Source organism: Pelophylax lessonae (assembly GCF_965119305.1).
Source record: "Pelophylax lessonae genome assembly, chromosome: 2".
Lineage (NCBI taxonomy): Eukaryota > Metazoa > Chordata > Amphibia > Anura > Ranidae > Pelophylax > Pelophylax lessonae.
The window spans coordinates 333,509,467-333,529,094 of record NC_138769.1 but is presented as its reverse complement, the minus strand read 5'-3'; the positions used below and the strand labels follow the sequence as shown (position 1 = coordinate 333,529,094).

The 19,628-nt window shown below is 44.0% G+C and overlaps 1 protein-coding gene across 2 annotated transcripts in view; it reads right to left on the bottom strand.

Moving 5' to 3' along the window:
• ZMYM4 (zinc finger MYM-type containing 4) overlaps window positions 1–19,628 on the bottom strand; it is a 209,673-nt gene that overhangs the window by 55,483 nt on the left and 134,562 nt on the right. For both annotated transcript variants that reach the window (XM_082244488.1, XM_082244487.1), the window contains exons 16-18: window positions 10,735–10,772; window positions 10,504–10,648; window positions 3,445–3,560 (exon numbers count right to left, since the gene is read on the bottom strand). In XM_082244488.1, the coding sequence (XP_082100614.1) occupies window positions 3,445–3,560; window positions 10,504–10,648; window positions 10,735–10,772 (299 nt within the window). The remainder of the gene's footprint in view (window positions 1–3,444; window positions 3,561–10,503; window positions 10,649–10,734; window positions 10,773–19,628) is intronic.

The following is a 19,628-nucleotide window of genomic DNA, read 5'->3' as shown; positions in this document are numbered from 1 at the left end:
GGCGGCCTTAGACTAAGAGGAATGGGGAAGGAGCGTGCTCTTACCCCCCGTGACCGTCTTGATCAAATCATCCAAAGAGGAACCAAAAAGGCGATCACCCTGGATCTGTCAACAACTTTTTTGAAGCCTGGTCGGCCGACCAAGACTTCAACCATATCACACGTCTGATAAGCACGCTAACCACCAATGCCCTGGCCGCAAGTGGGAGAACATCCCGGTTAGCATCACATACGAATTGCAGAGTCTGTGATAATTGGTCAGCGAGTTCCAGTGTAGCTGACGGCAACTGAGTAACCGCCAGTGCCTCTCTCAGAGCCTTCACCCATTCAAACATAGTTAGGGAAACTAGGATTGTAAAAATGGCAGGCCTGAGAATAGAGTCCACCACCGTATACAGGTGGCGAGCTAAGACCTCAATACGTCTATCAGTCGGATCAGACAAAGATGAGGATTCTGCCACTGGTAAAACCGTGGTCGTATGAATACCACATATCTGGGGGTCCACCTGAGGAGGAACTGCCCATTTGTGTAAGATCCCTTCCTCAAATGGGTAGCGTCTAGCTAATAGTTTGGGAATCACAGGCATGCGATTAGGTCGCCACCATTGTTCTTCCACCAGGGTGGATAAAACTTCAGGACAGGGAAAAACTCTAACCGACTTTTTTGCTCTGAGGGATCCAAAGGAGACTGAGTCCCCTTGCAACTTTGAAATCGCATCCGTGAGTTTAAGGGTGTATCTCACTGAGGATATTAGAGCGTCCACCAGAGCCTTTTCTTGTGCTAAGGCGGGTGTAGAAACATCTGAATGTGGGGATTATTAAAGGATTATTATGGGGAATGTGGCATTAGCATTTTTCCTAATTTTATCAGTTCATGTTCTGTTTGAGTTGAACAAACCCCAGAATCAAAATATATTGCAACTTACCAGTGCTTAGATGTGGTGGTTACAACAGTCCCCCCCCCCCCCCCCTGTTGACCTGGTGATACTGGCAGTAACACTGCCTAGCCTAGGGTCACAGCATTGATTAACCATTCCTTCACATCAATGAAGGAAAAGCATAGTCATCCTAAAGCAGAACGCGTTTGGACTACAGAGCATAACTCCTCTGACCTCCATAACATGGGTGAAGGAGTTTTGTAGTTCACAGAATTGAGCAGGGCGTGGCATAAAAAATCGTTTGTGAAAACATTGCAGAGTGCATAGGACAGCACTGGATTTCTAGCACTTATCAAAGATATAACAAAATGCTTTCAAAATTATATTTAACAGATCATAAGGAAGCATTAAATAGAGGTTCACTGTTGGAGTTTATGTGCAATTTAGTGTGTTTTAACAGAAAACACATTTGCATTATGTATTTCAATAGTCAGGGACAACATGCACAAACAGCAGGATAGTTTATCCTCAACACTGAATGTTTACCTTCACTATTTACTATACAAACTGACAGATTTTATTAGGCTCCGTTCACATCTAGGCGTTTTGGGGCGTTTTTGGGGCGTTTTTCTGCTCTAGGATCAGCTCTCAAAACGCCCAACAAGACAAATCCTATTCATTTCAATGGCCCCTGTTCACATCTGAGCGTTTTGAAGCTGTATACAAAACGCCCAAGGCTCAAAAAAGTACATGAGCTTCTTTTTGGGCAGATTACAGGCGTTTTCCATTGATCTCTATTCAATCTAAAAACGCCTGCACAAAAATCGCGGTAAAAATCGCGGTAAAAAACGCCGCAAAAATCGCGGTAAAATCGCGGTAAAAAACGCGCGAAAAACGCTACGCTCAGGTGTGAATGTAGCCTTACAGTTCCACTTTTGTTTACATATAAACATTGGAAGTACAGTGTTTGTACTTCTTTTCTATAATTTTCAATAAAAAGTTGATAAAGAAATACACAAAGTTTTGACTATTAAAAAGGATGTACATACAGTGCATCCAGAAAGTATTCACAGTGCTTCACTTTTTCAACCTTTTAGGTTACAGCCTTATTCCAAAATACATTAAATTCATTATTTTCCTCAAATTTCTACAAACAATACCCATAATGACAACATGAAATTAGTTTGTTTGAAAGCATTGCAAATGTAACAAAAAAAAAAAAATCACATGTACATAAATATTTACAGCCTTGCCCATGAAACTCAAAATTGAGCTCAGGTGCATCCTGTTTACACTGATCATCCTTGAGATGTTGCTACAACTTGATTGGAGTCCATCTGTGGTAAATTCAGTTGATTGGACATGATTTGGAAAGGCACACACCTGTCTATACATGGTCCCACAGTTCATGCTTTGGTTTGTGCTCTGACATGCATTAAGTCCAATTAATTGTCTGTAGACCTCCAAGACAGGGTTGTATTGAAACAGAAACATTTCTGAAGCATTGAAGGTCCCAATGAGCACAATGGCCTCCATCATCTGTAAATGGAAGAAGTTTGGAACCACCAGGACTCTTCCTAGAGGGGGCAGCCCTGCCAAACAGAGATCGGGGAGAAAAGGGCCTTAGTCTGGGAGGTACCAAGAACCTGATGGTCACTCTCCAGCATTTCTCTGTGGAGAGAGGAGAACCTTCCAGAACAACCAACTCTGCAGCACTTCACCAATCAGGCCTGTATGGAAGAGTGGCCAGACGGAAGCCACTCTTCAGTAAAAGGCACATGACAGCCCACTTGGAGTTTGCCAAAAGGCACCTGAAGAACTCTCAGACCATGAGAAAAAAAAATTCTCTGGTCTGATGAAACAAAGATTTAACTCTTTGGCCTGCGTCATGTCTGGAGAAAACCAGGCACCACTCATCACCTGGCCAATACTATCCCTACAATGAAGCATGGTGGTGGCAGCATCATGAGGAGTGGCTACGGGACAACTCTGTGAATGTCCTTGAGTTTCCCAGCCAGAGTCCAGACTTGAACCCGATTGAAAAATCTCTGGAGAAATCTGAAAATGGCTGTGCATCGATGCTCCCTTATCCAACCTGATGGATCTTGAGAGGTCCTGCAAAGAAGAATGGGAGAAACTGCCCAAAAAAAGGTATGCCAAGCTTGTAGCATCACTCAAAGACTTGAGGTTTTAATTGGTGCTAAATTTGCTTCAACAAAGTATTAAGCAAAGGCTGTGAATACTTATGCACATGTGATTTTTTTTTTTTTTTTTCATTTTTATATTTTTAATCAATTTGCAAACGTTTCAAACAAACTTCTTTCGCATTGTCATTATGGGGTATGGTTTGTAGAATTCAAGAAAATAATGAATTTAATCAATTTTGAAAAAAGGACTGCGACATAAAATGTAGATATTGTGAAGCATTGTGAATGCTTTCCGGATGCACTATGTACATAAAAAAGAAAAAAAAAAAAAAAGAAAAAACAAAGGCTGCAGATTTATTCTTGCCCTGTACTAATCAGCTTTACAAGAGAGTTTAACATCAGTCAACCAAAAAAACTCACAGGTAGTGGTAAACTTAGCGGGACTGGGGCAAACTGGGTGTACAGGTGCATGGGAACAGGAACAAAAACTGGCACAGGTACAGGAAGCACCAAAATCTGTGGTTTTCCATCATCCTCTGCAGAAAAATACATAAGAGTCAAATAACACATATGTCATATAAGAAAACAAGATGTCATGTCAAATTTTTAACTTCTCAAAGAACTAATGTGCCTACACATTCTCAATGCATGCATATTAATATATGCATTAACTAACATTTATTGGCAAAATGTACACAAGGTACCTTATATAAATGTTCAGTCTTAAGCTATTTAGCAGTTTCGGGGGAGCTTAACTGAATTTGGCAGAGTGACAGTTCAAGGGACCTCTGCTGAGCTGGAAAATGGGGACAGTGTTTGGGGGTGGAATAGAGTCCTAATTTCCAGGCACATCATTCCTGCATCACAGATAAAGGTATAAAACTGCATGACTGAGCCAGGGGTAGAAGTACAAGGATACTTCTAAGAGCACTGTTGGGATGACATGAGATTGAAGTGAGAATAGTTTCTATCAGGAGCACTGCTGAGTCAGAATGTGAGTGATATTGAACAGAATTCACTGCTGACTTGGGGATGGAAACAAACAAATGAGATATACTGGGGCAATGTACGGCTTAGCAGCACACAATCTTTGGCAGAGAAACAGTTTTGCTAAATTGCAGACGCATTGCTCGGTTGGGGGATGGGGGTCAATGATAAAGCAGAGACAGCAACACTGTATGAGATGGTTAGACAGTGGTCAAATGATTCAACTGCCAGTGCAGGTATTTTTTTTATTACAAGCACAAATTTGATTTTCTTGTACTTTTTAATGTTCAATGAATTTGCAATCTTCTGCCAGTATATAATATTTCACAATCACCCATTTTTTCCTATCAGTAGGTTTAATCACTTCTGGACCGGAAGGATTTACCCCTTAATAACCAGCCCATTTTTTTGCGATACAACACTGCATTACTTTAACTGACAATTGCACGGTCGTGTGACGCTGTACCCTAATAAAATTGATGTCTTTTCCCCACAAATAGAGCTTTTTTTGGTGGTATTTGATCACCTGTGCGATTTTTATTTTTTGCGCTATAAACAAAAAAGAGCGACAATGCTGAAAAAATTCTGCTATATAAAACACTCCCAATAAAAAAAAAAAAAATAAATAAAAAAAAAAAAAAAAACCTGGATTTTTGACTTCCCGTAAAATCCTTTGCTCAAGTTCATTGACGGACGCAGTACCCGCCTCTCTGTTTTTTTGAGTTGGGTTGGTATTATTTCTCTGACACTGCCTTGATACATAACTGACATCCTATGCAGGAAGAGAGAGGTTTTACCCCCCTGGGACTGTCCATAGGCGTAGCCAGAACTTTTTTCTGCCTAGTGTCCTACTCCTGTAGGGGGAAGCATAACCCTACTGATATGCATCAGAGTCTGCGTCCATCAATGAACTTAAGAGAAAAGGATTTTACGAAGTCAAAAATCCAGGTTTTTTTTCTCTAATGTTCATTGACGGACGCAGTCTCTGATGCAGATAGGGAGAACGACAGGACAACCCGGCCAGTTCCAACACCCTGCGTGCAGAAGTAATAGCCACCAAGGCGGCTACGTTCTGGGATAAGGTAAGCAGGGGAATCTTCCAAACACTTCCAAAAGGAGGTTTCTGAAGAACCGACAGCACCAAATTAAGGTCCCAAGGTGGTAACGGAGGTCGCACCGGGTGTGCCAAATGTCGCACCCCCCCTGGATGAAGTTACGCACCAGGGAATGGGGGGCTAATGGTCTTTGGAAGAAAATTTCCAAGGCTGAAACCTGACCCTTGAGTACTCAAGGCCAACTTTTGATCAACTCCCCTTTGAAGGAAGGCCAAAATCTGAGCCACCGAGTAAGCACGAGGGGGAGCCCCAAGAGACACGCACCATGCAATATAAGACTTCCACGCATGATGATAAATCTTCCTAGAAGTCGCTTTCCTCGCTTTAAGCAAAGAGGGAATCACTGAAACAGACAATCCCCTTTTCTTCAGCACCTGGCTTTTAACAGCCAAGCCGTCAAAGCCAGCGACCGTAAAGCAGGATGGAAGATTGGCACCAGAGACAATAAATCCTCCCTGAGAAGAAGCCGCTAAGGAGCGTCTGCTACTAGCCTGACCAGGTCGGCGTACCAAGCTCAGTGAGGCCAGTCCGGAGACACAAGAATGAATCCATTCCGCCTCGATCCTGCAAAAGAAGTCTTGGCATCAACTTGAGAGGAGGAAAGGCATACATCAGCTGATACTGACGCCACAGGGCCACCAGCGCGTCTGCCAGAGGGTCCCAGGAGCGGACCACAAACCTCTGCACTTTTCTGTTGAAATGAGACGCCAACAGATCTACATCTGGAGTGCCCCAACAAAGGCACAACTGCCGAAACATATCCGGATGGAGAGACCATTCCCCTGCATCCAAGGCCTGTCGGCTGAGGTAATCCGCCTGCCAATTTTCAACACCTGGAATGTGAACAGCGGAGAGAACTGGAACAAATCGTTTGGCCCACCGAAGGATGCCTGCCACTTCCAAAGCCACATGGACAATTTTGGTGCACCCTTGGTGATTGACATAAGCCACGGCCATGTCATTGTCCGATTGAATGTGCACCGGACAACCCTGCAGGTGCTCGGTCTAGTGGACTAGGCAAAGCCTGATCACTCTCAGCTCTAGAACATTGATCGGTTACCTGGACTCTTCCAGGGACCATAATCGCTGAGCAGACAACCTGCCGAGAACCCCTCCCCACCCGGACAGACTGGCATCCGTGGTGACAATCGTCCAACACACAGGGAGGAAGGATTTTCCTAGCTTGAGCATTGGGGAAAAAGCCACCATACCAGGGACTCCCTGGTCAACTTGGATTCTTGTTCCATAGAAGGATTTCCTTCTGGAGGATCCTCGTGTGGAATTGAGCGACGGAGACCGCCTCGAAGGACGACACCAGTCTCAGAACTCTCATACAGGTCTGAAGGGGTGACCATTTGCTGGTTAGCAACAGCTGAACCGTGGTCTGGAGTATTTGAAGTTTTTCCAGAGGAAGAAAAACCCTGGCTGAGGACGTCCAAAGTCAGGCCCAGATAGTACGGTCTCAAGGAAGGGACCAAGGATGACTTCTGAAGGTTCAGAATCCACCCAAACTCCTCCAGGAGTTCCCATGGTGATCTCAAAATGTATTTCCAGCACTGTAGGAGACTCCGCACGCAGAAGCATCCAGGTAACCCAGGACCGATATTCCCTGCTGCGACAACAGCTCCTGGACTGGAGCCAACACTTTTGTGAAGACCCAAAGAGCAGAGACGAGACACCAAAGGGTAACGCAACAAACCAATAGTGATCCTCTCCCATGGCAAAACAGAGAAATCGTTGGTGTCCTGCACATATTGGGATGTGAAGGTAGGCATCTTTGATGTCAATGAAGGCCAGGAAATCCCCCTGAATTTTTGAACTAGCACGAAGCAATTCAGTGCCTTCAGGTTCAGGATCGGACACACCTTGCCTTTCTTCCTGGGGACCGTAAACCGGTTTGCATAAAAACGGAAAAACGGAACTATTACACCCTGTTGTACCAGATCCTGAACTGCCCCAAAGCGAGCCTGAAAGCAATCCGGGGACAGTTGAAAATTGTAAGGGGAAAAAAACTTACCAGTATTACGGATCGAAACTCGATCTTGTAACCGGACCGTATGACCTTCTGAACCCATTTGTCTTGTATCCGGGACAGCCACAGGTCCAGAAACCAGCAAAGACATCCCCCTACCCCAGACACGGGTGAGGGTGCACCTTCAGGCCGAGGTGGCTTGTCCTCCGGTCTGGAGAAACTAGATTTTTGTTTGCCAGACCAGGGTCGTTTGGAACCGCCCGAGAGAGTCTTGAAGGACTTCGCCTTATCGACTGACCCTGAGGGACGAAAAACTTCTTGTATGAGAAGGAGGGACCCTGTCTGCGACGAGGGTCCTTACGCTTGTTAGCCTGCTGGAGGGAGGTACTCTTACCCTGTGATACTTTTTATAATGTCATCGAGAGTAGCCCCAAAAAGGCAATCACCTTGAAAAGGTAGATCAGTCAAGGCCTTCTTTAAGATCTGATCCGCAGACCAGCACCTTAGCCAAAGTATACACCGGAGGACCACTGCCGAAACCGACAGCCAGCCCAAAATGGGAGCAGTATCAAGCGCGGCATCGCAAACAAATTGAAGCCTCAGCATCAGCTGGTCCAACAGCTCCGCAAAGGCAGGGGGAAGTTCTTTCCCCTTCAGGTCACGGTGTGGCAACTTAGCCAATTCAGTCAGTTTGCGAGACAAGGGCAACTGTAAACACAGATCTCAGAGCAGAGTCTGCCAGCGAGTACATATTGCGGGCCACATACTCTGCCTTTCTGTCCGCCGGATCCTTAAAGGAGGGGGAAGCCTCCACTGGGATTATGGTAGATTTTTTTCAGTCTTGAGACCGGAGGGTCCACTGTAGGTGGCGCAGTCCACTTCTTTATAAGGGACTCCTAAAAAGGGTAGTGTCTAGCGCTTAGGCACCCCAGGGGAACGCTTTGGGCGGTCCCTTTCTTTTTTGAGCATGGTGTCGAAATACGCGGGAAAGGGAAAAACCTTTGCCGCTCTGAATGGCTTGTGACTGCCAAACGTAACATGCGCCTCCGTCGCAGCTGCGTCCTCCATTTTCAAGGTCTCACGTACAGATACCAGTGTGTCCACAGCGCCTTATCTTGCACGGCAGTGGAGGTAGAAATTGTCATCACTGTCAGATGAGACAGGGAGCGAGGTAGCGAACCCGGCAGGGAGACTCAATCTGAGACATCAGATGAGGCAGGGGTAGGCGGAGGTAGTTTCTTAGAACCTCGCCCCTTTAAAAGGCCACCACTACCAGGGACACAAACTATTCCAGTACCTCCGAAATTGCATCTATAGACAGCTGGGGTCCGGAAGGCCCTTCGGCCTCCCTGAGGGTGTCATATGGGGAACACATGATCTGTAGGCGTCCATTTTGCACCAGGAAAACCTTTTGGCAAAAGTAAAAAAAAAAAGAAAAGCGCGCCACAGCGCCCCCCAGAGGTGAGGCAATGCGCACTGGAGACCCGGAGCAGATAAGAGAGAGAGACCACCAGACTCACTGTACCAAAGATGCACCAGGAGGCCCAGAATGTCTGCACAGCACGTGTCAGCAGCATTCTCGATCCAAAAGGGGACAGCCCAGGTATAGGGAGGGGATCCACCCACAAAAAACGCCTACAGGAACTCCCATTCTGTTTCCTATTAGGAAAGGCCACCGCAAAATGGCCGTGCCGGGTATACCAAGATGGCCGTTGATCTCCTCAGCACATGAGGCTACAGGAAAATGGCAGCCTGCAGAGCAACTGAGGACCCTTGTGGGGACCCCCCAGACTCCAAAACAGGATAGATTGGCAGGTGGGCCCTGGAGGAGCAGGCAAAGACCCCCCCCCCCGCAAGATTGATCATCTGGCACCGGAGGCGCACCCCCCGCCCCAACATCCGGCCTGAAGCATGGTTCCAACCCCCGGGAGTAGGCCCAATAGCCCCCCAGCAGTTGGGGGGGCAGGTAAGTGGGGGGTGCGTGAGAGGACAAAGGGGAACCCGGGAATGTGAGGGTCTGAACGTCCCAGGGAGGAGCCTGCGTCCACCCCAAAATCCCCCAGGGGAAGAGAGGGGGGGGGGAGCATTTACTCACCATACCAGAACAGGCGGGCGCCATCTCCTGACAGAACCCCTCTCAGCTGAAGTGGGGGGGGGGGGGGGGGGTGTCAGCCAAATAGGAATGCTGCGACTCGGGCCTAGACTCAGTCGTGTGTGACCTGGAGAGAAGTTTAACTTGCAGGCCAGACCCCGTCCAGTGGGACTATGTCGCGGCCGACCTAGCGTGAAGCTAAGGTCTGTGCGTGCTCGTTGGCCAGCTGGACTACTGGATCTATACATCCAGCCTGTCACCCAGATTCAGCAAAGTTACTTGTATATCTCACAGTAAAAAAATCAAGAGAAAAAGCTAACTAAAAAAAAAAAAAAAAAAAATGTATCTAGGAAAAATTAAATAAATAAATAAATAAAAAAAAAAAACTTTTCCCAGGACCAGAACTAGGTCCTTACTCCTGACTAGGCAGAATAAAACTGACATCCTATGCAGGAAGATAGAGGGTATACCCCCTGGGACTGCCCACAGGCGTAGCCAGTACTTTTTTCTAACTAGTGTCCTACTCCTGTAGTGGGCAGCTTAACCCTACTGATATGCATCAGAGACTGCGTCCGTCAATGAACGATAGAGAAATAAAAAACAATTTTTTTTTAACATTTTAGGCCAATTTGTATTCTGCTACATATTTTTGGTAAAAAAAATCCCAATAGGTGTATACTGATTGGTTTGCGCAAAAGTTATCGCATCTACAAACTAGGGGATAGATTCATGTCCTTTTTTTTTATTTTTACTAGTAATTGCGGCGATTAGCAATTTTTAGCGGGACTGAGACATTGCGGCAGAAAGATCGGACCCCTGACATTTTTGACACTTTGGGGACCAGTGACATTACTACAGTAATCAGCGCTAAAAATATGCACTGTTACTGTACTAATGACACTGGCAGGGAAGGGGTTAACACCAGGGGCAATCAAAGGGTTAAATGTGTCCCTAGGGGGTGCTTTCTAACTGTGTGGGGGAGATGGGCTTGCTGCATGAACACAGAGACCCGTGTTCCTAAATAAGAGGAACATAGGATCCCTGTGTTCATAACTGATAGAATAGCGGTCTGCCGTGTTAACAACGCCATTCTGTCTCCACAGGGAGCGATCAGGGGTGCCTGGCGGCAATTGCAGCCGCTGGAACCCGCTGATCAGCTTCTCTTGTGGCGAATGGGTGCGCGTGGCTGGTCGGCAAGTGGTTAAAATTCTGTAATTTTCATTACATGCAGTTATGCTGTAATGTATATTGACGTTTTTGTGAAATAAAAAAAAAAAAATTGCGCCCCTCCTAAGCTCCAGTTTTACTTATACCTGTTTGACACTCCTTGTGTTGGGTGTGAGGTTTACAAGAGGTGGCCTTGGTCTGGGAGATTGGCTTGCACAGTAGAGCTTTGTTCTTGAGGAGTCTAGGGGGCTGTGAAGGAGGAAGCTTTAGGGCATCTGTTTGGGTACTTGCCTGAAAGAGATATATAGTTAAATATTAACAAATGTGTGATACAAAAAAAGTCACAACGTTCTCATATGGAACATCACTTTACTTACATCTCCAATTATTTTAGCTGTTACAGTTGGAACAGCGCCTGCAAAAAAAAAAAAAAAAAAAAAAAAAAGCATTGATTAGGAAACCATACAAATTAAAATGGGAGTACCTAGACCATTGACAAATATCAGGTGAAAAGAAAAATATATTTCACATTAGTTTTTTTTTTTTTTTCGCTCTTCTTTTTTTGGTCAGAGATATAGACTTGAGTCTGATTAGCTTGCTATACACATCTAATCAATGTGGGTTAATTTAAAAAAAAAAAAAAAAAAACAACAAAAAAAACCCTTTTGACCTTCGTTCATAAAACAGATTTTTTTGTAAAAAACATTTAGGAGTCCACTGAGGGACCCGGGAATTCAAATACGGTTTAAATATACTGTCACCTACAGGATTGGACATTGGCAAACATTTTTTTAGACCAGACCAGGATAACCCCTCCTACTCCCACAGCATACCTCACATTTTGTGGCAAAGCAGCACCAAGAGCATGATCACACACACACACAGAGGGGTGGGACCTGTATCCCTAAATAAACGCAAAGAAAAATATTTTATTTTGAGTACTTAGGTCTGCTTGTTATGAATGACAAAGACATTCTTCTGAAGGAAGCAGTGGTTGCGAATAAATCTCACAGCCCGAGCTAAATAAAGGCAATGAAGGGATATCCCCCTCTAATGAACAGAGCCAGATGATAAGAGGGATGAAAGTTCGATTTTCCTGATTGAGGCAAAAGGTCAAAACTACCCCAGGCGGGAAGAAAGTTCTGGACTTCAGCACCGCCTTTTCTTTGTGCTAGACCAGAAAGAGGACTTTACAAGAGGAGGAAGCTAAATCAGACACTTGTCTCATGGAGGTGATGACAACATAAAATGTAACCGAGTGGGAGAATGGAAAGGGGAATATTCATGCCAAATTCAAAAAGCGTTTTTGAAGTGCCAAACTGAAATCCCACAGGTTACAAGGGAGCAAACAGTAAAGCCACATGAGGTACACCCTGCACAAAGGTCTTGATCAAAGAGCAGGAAGTCAGCAATCTCTGGAAGAATTTTGCAAGTACAGAGAACTGACCTTTGATGGTGTTGAGGGCCGAACGCTGGAACGATGGAGAATGTCTGTCTACTTTGCCTTGCAATAAGCAAAGTAAGCCTTCTACATATGGTGATATCTTGCAAAAGTAGGCTTCCTAGTTTTTAGCATTGTTGGACTCATATTTAGAGACACCCCCTTCTGCCAGAACCTGGGTTTCCACTGCCATATCGTTAAACAACGAATGTGAAGCAGGGTGGTAAATTGGTCTTTGATCCAGACAGTCTGAAAAGTCCACAGTGCCTCTGCCAGGATTCTTATCAGGTTGGAGTAACATATCTGCCTGGGAAAATCCAGAGCTATGAGGATCACTGGAAAACCATCTACAGGCATGGTGGATTCCATGTAGATTTTTGGGCTTGAAATAAGACAGGGCCTTTAGATTCAAGATAGGATGAATGTCCACATTTGATTTGAAACTGTACACTGGTTGGAGGACAACCTCTGGAACCGTTCTGCCCCAGGGACTGGGACAATTACGTTCTGCTCCAGAAGACCCACTGGGACCGCAAAAAGATTTGCCAATCTGTGGTGACACAGGTAGGTTGGAAGTTTTGAACCAGAAAAGTGGCTGGGAATGAAACTAGCTTGTAGTCCTTTGTAAACTACCACCCTCATGCATACAACAGGTTGTCCAATTGTTGACAAAGGCTATCAGACCTCCTCCAACTATGAAAAGTGGGGACAAACCCACATGCTAAGGAATATTTACCTGAGGGTACCTTGGGGGACTAGGAAGTCCAAGATTTACAGGTAAACTGGGTGATAGGCATAGAGGTTTGGAAGTTGAGAGCATGGAGTAATGTAAAGAACATTTATTGATTCTGTCGAAGGGCGAGTCTTTACAGATTGAGCCCTAGATTTCTTTTGCTGAAGATTAGTGCTCTTGCTCCGTTGACATCTTTGATGAGGGCACCAGGGCAGCGCCACAGAGGTGCTATCCCTCAAAGGTCATGCAGAGCAAGTGCTTTTTGCGTGCATGCTCCTCAGCCCAACAATTTAGCCAAACAGTCCTCCTCATATTTATGTTCAATCAGTTTTATTTTCAGATCTACAAACAGAATCATGAACAATGCATGGAGGAAAATAAGAAAAAAACAAAAAAAAAAACCAAACACAAAAAATACATAGACGGTAAATAAACAGTTGTCAGTGAAATCCTGACAGCTAAGGTACTTGTCAGACAGTTCTAAGGAATTTACAATAATATAGGAATATATCCTGTGTCATTATTCAACAAGTAATAAATGCAAAGCGTGGCATCCTCGGGACTCGGGTGTCCCAACCCAACGCCCCAACACCCCCACAGGGAACTAGCTGTGTCGAGAGCGCAGGGCTACACACCAAGCCTCGATCTACAAGAGACGCCCGACCTAATCTAGATCGTAGAGCAACTAAATAAAGTATTCGGTAAACCAAGATATCAGAGTCTGAATTAGAGCAATGTCATGAGTACCTAAATCAAACTAGGCATGGAAGAAGTAGGTATGGAAATCGAGTGGTTTTTATATACATTAAAGTCAAGATAAAGATAAGAGGAGAAGAAGAGAGACATAGAAGGGATAAAGAAGAGAAAAAAAAAAAAAGGGGGAGGGACAAGGTTAAAGGAAGACTTTTCCCTTGAGGGTGGTCCAGGCCCTCCACTATAAAATCAGCAAAGGCCGAGGAGAATCGGAAATTAAGCCATACAGTCCACATAATGGAGTGGGCTTCATTGGAACCTGTGTCCAATGAGAGCATGCGTTCCAGATGTTCGATCCTGTCCATTTCACAAGTCCAATCTGCCATTGATGGTGTCAGTGGTTGCCTCCAGCATCTAGCAATCACAGATCGGGCAGATGTCAGGAAATGTCGAATTAGGCTTTTTTTTAATTTGTTTATAGGAGCCGGGCAACATGGACAGTATGGTTTTACGAGGATCATTCGGGAACTTGTCCCCCGTGAGTTTTGTCATACAGGCGAAGAATTTTATCCCAAAAGGGAATGATCCTTGGACAGGAGCTCCATATGTGTGACATGGTGCCATGGTATGGTCAATTTTATGGAGGACACGGCAACGATACCACCTAGACAGGATTCGGTAATTGAGTTCTTGAGCTATAGAGCTGACGGATAGTTTAAAAGAAAGCGCCAGTGTTTTGTTCCACTCCACCTCCTCTCCTGGTGCATAGTTCGCTTTCCCATTTAGATATAAATAGAGGAGGGTCAGGGTGGGTTTCTTGTAACAAGAGCTGATATATTTGGGGTAACAAGTGGTGTGGTCTATCAGTTTGGGATAGTATTAATTCAAAAGGATGTTTTTTGTCTAGTCCGGTTACTAGTGTGTTCAAGCCAAGCTCCAGGTTGGTTGTGGCTGTCAGGAAGCAGTTGAAGCAAGGGGATCATTTTATCTTTACGAAGCGTGTGTCCCAATAAAGCATTGTCAGATTTCTGCCATGACAGGAATGTAGCGGTGACATAAGTAGGGGAAAAGGATGCAACGCCGAACAAAGGGGTCAGGGGACTAGGTCTAGAGGATAGCAATCCCTTAGCCAGATATGTGTCCCATATCTGCAGTGTGTTGAATGTTGCAAGAGGCAATAGGGCAGAAGTCCTAGAGACAGGAAACTTGTGAGACGAGGCAGAAACCCTTGAAAACTGATCCATGCTGTAACTTAGGGCTTGCCCGATCATGAACAAGACAGTTTGCAGTGCGGAACCTCACAGGCAGAACGGAGTTATAAAAAGGGCCTAATTGCTTAGAACAGTTACCATTTCCTAAACATGCGGTGTTTAGGAGATATTCAAACTAGATGCAGACAGTGACGACACTGAGGCATTCGCTCTTAAGGTCCAGCATCCTGTGCCAGACCTTTAGAGCTCTGCGCCATAACTAAAGGCTTTCACGCGCATGGTTCCCGGCCACTCAGAGCCCACAAACCTTGAAGGAAGACTCGGGGAAGATGGAAGCTCTGTCAAGGGTGACAGCGTACCGCGGGAAGGCTTTGTTTTAGGGTGAGTATTTCATAATGTGCTAGTATGCAATGCATACTAGCACGTTATGCCATTGCCTTACAGTGGATTTTTTTTTACATATGCAGTTTACTTCTGCTTTAAGGGGGTAAAAGCATGCTTTTCCCTAGTCACCTTCTTGATATAGGTGTCCAAGAATGGTTCAAACAAGCTTTTTCCCTCAAAGAAAGGGCACTCCTTCAGCTTGCTGTCTGTTGTAAAGTTCTTTCCATATAAATTGCCAAATGGGAGCATTCCAATGCATCAAAGTAACTCAGGGTTCTCTGAAAGTCTTCCAAGAGATGCCAAATGCCAAGATCTTCTGAATCCAATTCCCTAGAATGGAGCATCAACTTTGTCCAGAACTTAAGGGCATGGCAAACTCCACCTCTAACTTCTCATCCATGATATCTTTAAAGACCAAGACCTCATCCACAGAGACTGTCAGGGTCTTGTTTAAAAAAAACAAACAGCTGTGTCAACAGCTAAGAAAGCCTATTTTTGTTGAATTATTTTTCCATGGGGTACTGGTAAGCGAACCCCTATCTGTATCTTAAGTACCATTATCGAGATGAGCCCAACCTGCATAGATCACTTCTTGTAAGTGCAGCGACTTGGGGGTTTTTTAAAGCCCGGCTCCAAAACCACTGACTTTAGGTTAAGATTTAATTTGATATAAAAAGGAAGATGAAGTATATTAATGCCCTAAATAATCACAGTGAACCAACCCCCATGAACGAAAACCATCCCCACTGGTCCGGTTGGGAAGATAACCAGAATGATTGCATAGTGTACTGAATAAACAAATAAAATCAGTGCCACAATGAAAAAGGTAAAAACAAACCGTGTGAAACAATGTAGAAAAATGTAATACAGCGGCTTTTAAAAAGCTAGATAATGCGGGTAACCCAGAGTGCTAAACAATACACTGCTGATCTAACTCTTGAAGTGCCGTTTCAATCCAGCATGGGGGTGCTATGTGGCTTTGAAAAGCAAAACAAAAAAAGAGCAGGGAGAGAGAAAAGTGCAACAACCATAGCGCGAAGCATGTAAAAAATTAATTTAATGGGAAATTTAAATTGCAGTCACAATAATAGAGCTCAGCATGACAGTCAGGCAACCTCTAGGGCAAGAAACCTTGCCGTGGCTACTGGCAAGGGAGGTGAGAAGGAGTGTGAACTGGGAGCTGCTTAAGAAGCAAGATTGCTTTGAAAGGTATTCCTGTCCGGGCTCAAGCATCCTCCAGCGATGCAAGGCAACTTCCATACTCAGGCTCTGCTTTTCATCATCGGCACTCCTTCTCTGCTCCCTTGGCGGTGGCCAGGGCAAGGCTTCCTGGTTGCCTGCCTGACTGTAATGCTGAGCTCAATTTTTATCATTGAGTGCAATTTACATTTTCCATTAAATTTGTTTTTTACATTCTACATATGGTTGGTGCGCTTCTCCCTTTTTGTTTTTCACTTCCGTTGACGTAACCTAAGGTTAGTGCACACGGCATCTGCCAGGAAGCCCACACATTGGTCTTTCGTTTCTGAGACAGAACCGGATCCTCAGGTTCCTTCTATGAAGATACATCTATAGAGAATTCCAGATCCCCAACAGCTACCACTTCTTCCTCTTCCAAAGAACTTACACCAAAGTCTCATCCTCCCCTCAAAGTGGAAGAGAGGGAAGGAGAGTGCCCACATTTGCACCAATAAGAACCCCTGAGAGATGATCTCTCAGTTCAGATCTGGATGAAGAGAACTCCTCTCTTGACACAAAGGATGTGTAAAATCAAATGGGCAGGGATTCTTGCCTTTATGGCAAGTATTCAGACACCTGAATATGTAGGCATAACCAAACTAGTCATGTTTATTAAATCATTTGTATCCTGTGTACAAATAAGAAATATTTAATTGTTTTTGCCTAATCCCTTTCGAAGACCATAATAAAAAAAAAAAAAAAAAAAAAAAAAAGATATTCATTGAAGTCATGCACCCAATAAAAGCCTGTGTTCTTAAAAAGTGGACCTTCACTTTTCTTTGGTAGACTCTTCCCCCCACCCAAACACAATAGAAAACCTTTTTTTTTTTTTGGTAGGGAGTGCTTTTTCCATAAAGCACTTGCTCCCACTTCCTTATTCCTCAGCTAGGTGTAGAGGATATTTATCAGGAAATCACAGCCAGCTACCAAATCCAAGATCGCGACACAGGAATAAAGACAGAACCAAAGATTTTGCGTTAGGCGAACGTGCTGAACACCATGGGCTGCTAAGTACCCGTTTTGTAAAAATCGGCAGCTATAGTATTTGAAGAAGCTGACTTTTACCTTTAGCAGACCCAGGTGAAGGTCCTCTTTAGATAATGCAAAAATAATGGCATTCCTTGTGATATGAACGCATGTATGTAGGTCTTGCACACAATGTAAACGGCGATTGAACCACAAATGTGAGCGCCAGAGCTCCTGTTTAATTTTAAACTGGTAACCTGTGAAAGCTTTCAAAGCATTACCTATGGAAAATTGAATGTACTGTAATTGGTCGCCGTTCCATGGGCGTATGCAATTTTAGTGTGACGTGTTAGGTATACATTTATTCGGCGTAACATCAACTTTTACATTTTACCAAAAATGGTATGATATTCAGTGTGTTTTTTCCTGAACATGTGCATGTGATAAACCGCTGTGCAAATATCGTGACAAAAAACTGCAACCACCATCAATTTATTCTCTAGGGCCTCTTTCAGAAAATATATGTTTGAGGGTTCTAAGTGACTTTCTAGCAAAAAAAAATGCAGATTTTTACATGTATGTGAGAAATGTCAGAATTGGCCCAGTAGGGAACTGGTTAAGGAGCTTTTCAAAATAATGTGTTGTGGTAAACATGTGTCAAAGCATATCTTTTTGAGCAGTGTATGGTGGTACCATTTATTCTAGATAGCACCCCAATGCACTCTACAGTAGTGGGTAAAGAGATGCAGTGTATCACAATGAACATACCGTGCTGCGTCCGCCCACAAAAAAATAAGTACAAGTCAGATATTTTTGCCTGCAATGCAGAGCTTTAAGCCTTGTACACTCACAACGAATTTCCGCCGACCGGTCGTTCGTCTTTTGTCCAGAGTGGTCTCTGTTGGTTGGAATGTGCTCTAGACTGCACACGGATTTTCCCGCACGACAGAATTCTACTTCAGAAGGGATGTCATGTGTTGGATTGCTTTCTTTGTGTTCTTTCATCTCTGAGCATGGCTAGTCTTGCTCATAAGATTTTTCCCCATCGAAATTTGTACTAATGAGACGAAAATCAGACGTGTTTTGACGGTCGACAAAAATTATATAGCCTGCACCATACTAACAAGCCTAAAATCGGCAGATCGGTCGTCGGACGAAATTTCCCGGCCGAATTTCTACTCGTGTGTACGGGGCTTTAGTAGCACATTTAAAATGCCTGCTAACCCAATGCCCCCAAAAGCTTATAGAAAAATTTCACTCAGCTGCTTGAAATTCTAATCTACCACTTAGGCCCTATTCACACGACCATAAAAATGTTATGGATGTTACATAGTCCGGTTGGAAAAAAAAAAAAAAAGTGTTTTCTAGAAGAAAAGTTACTGCATAATGACCAGTTTCATACTTGAATATACAGTAGATGCATTTATATGCATTAAGACACAAAGATGCGTATGCATACATAACTGAGTTTTTTCTTTTCCCCTTTAAACTTCATTTACACGTGTAAAAATGCATTGATATGCAAAGGCATGTAAATCAAATGTTCCAATATGCAGGTTTTTGAAAATCTTTGTTATCAATCTGAAAGCAACTCATGTTATGCACCTTTGTGAATTGCTCCATTGAAAACAATGCAGCTGTGATCAGATCTGTAATTAAAAAACAAACACTTGTATATACGTTTTTTTTTAAAGGCGAGGAAATTAAGCCTTAGGCTGGCCATACATGGGTTTGAATTGCGAAAGAATTTTCTTTCGAAAATTTTATCTAAGAATTTTCGTTCAAATTTCGCACCATTAGTGGGCCACAGCAACAGCCGATTTTCATGCAGTCATGATATTTGAGTGATCGGGCATGTTGGAAATTTTTTTGAAAAAAAAAAAAAACGAACAATTTTCTAATCAATGATGGGAGAATCATGCAAGAAATATAATTGAAAAAGAAATGTGCACGAGTGCAAGAAAAGAAAATTCCTGGAAAGAAAAGAATTCCCAGCCAGGAAAATTATTTTCTGTAGCACTACGAGGTGAAATTGAAGGCTTGTTTAGTCGAATTTTGAAATCAACAGTGGCACCATTGAATCACAAAACAAACAAAATTTCTGATTTTGGAAATTTGACTCATGTATGGCCAGCCTTACACACCTGTGTTTACCTTTTCTAAATGCAAAAGTGATCTAAGTATAAACAACTTTCATGGTTTTCAGATACCTTGCTTGTGTTTAGATGTTACTGCGCTAAGTTTACCCGTCATAAGAGCTTCTAATCAGAAACTGGACACACAGGTTGATGTACTAAACCTGGAGTGTAAAATCTGGTGCAGCTGTGCATAGTAGGCAGTCAGCTCCTAACTTAGGCCCCTTTCACACTATCCGTCCGTCGGACGGATTCCGTTTTTCTCAGCGGGGGATCGAGCCGCCGATCCCCCGCTGAGCAGCAGGAGGACAGCTGTGTCTCCACGCTGTGTGAGGAGACACAGCTGTCAGAGCCCCATGCATCTCTATGGGGGAAATCGGATGGGAACGGACCGTCGGTTCGTTCTTATCCGATCCACTGGACAGATGAAAAATAGGGTTTCCATCCGTCCAGATTTGACGGATCGGAT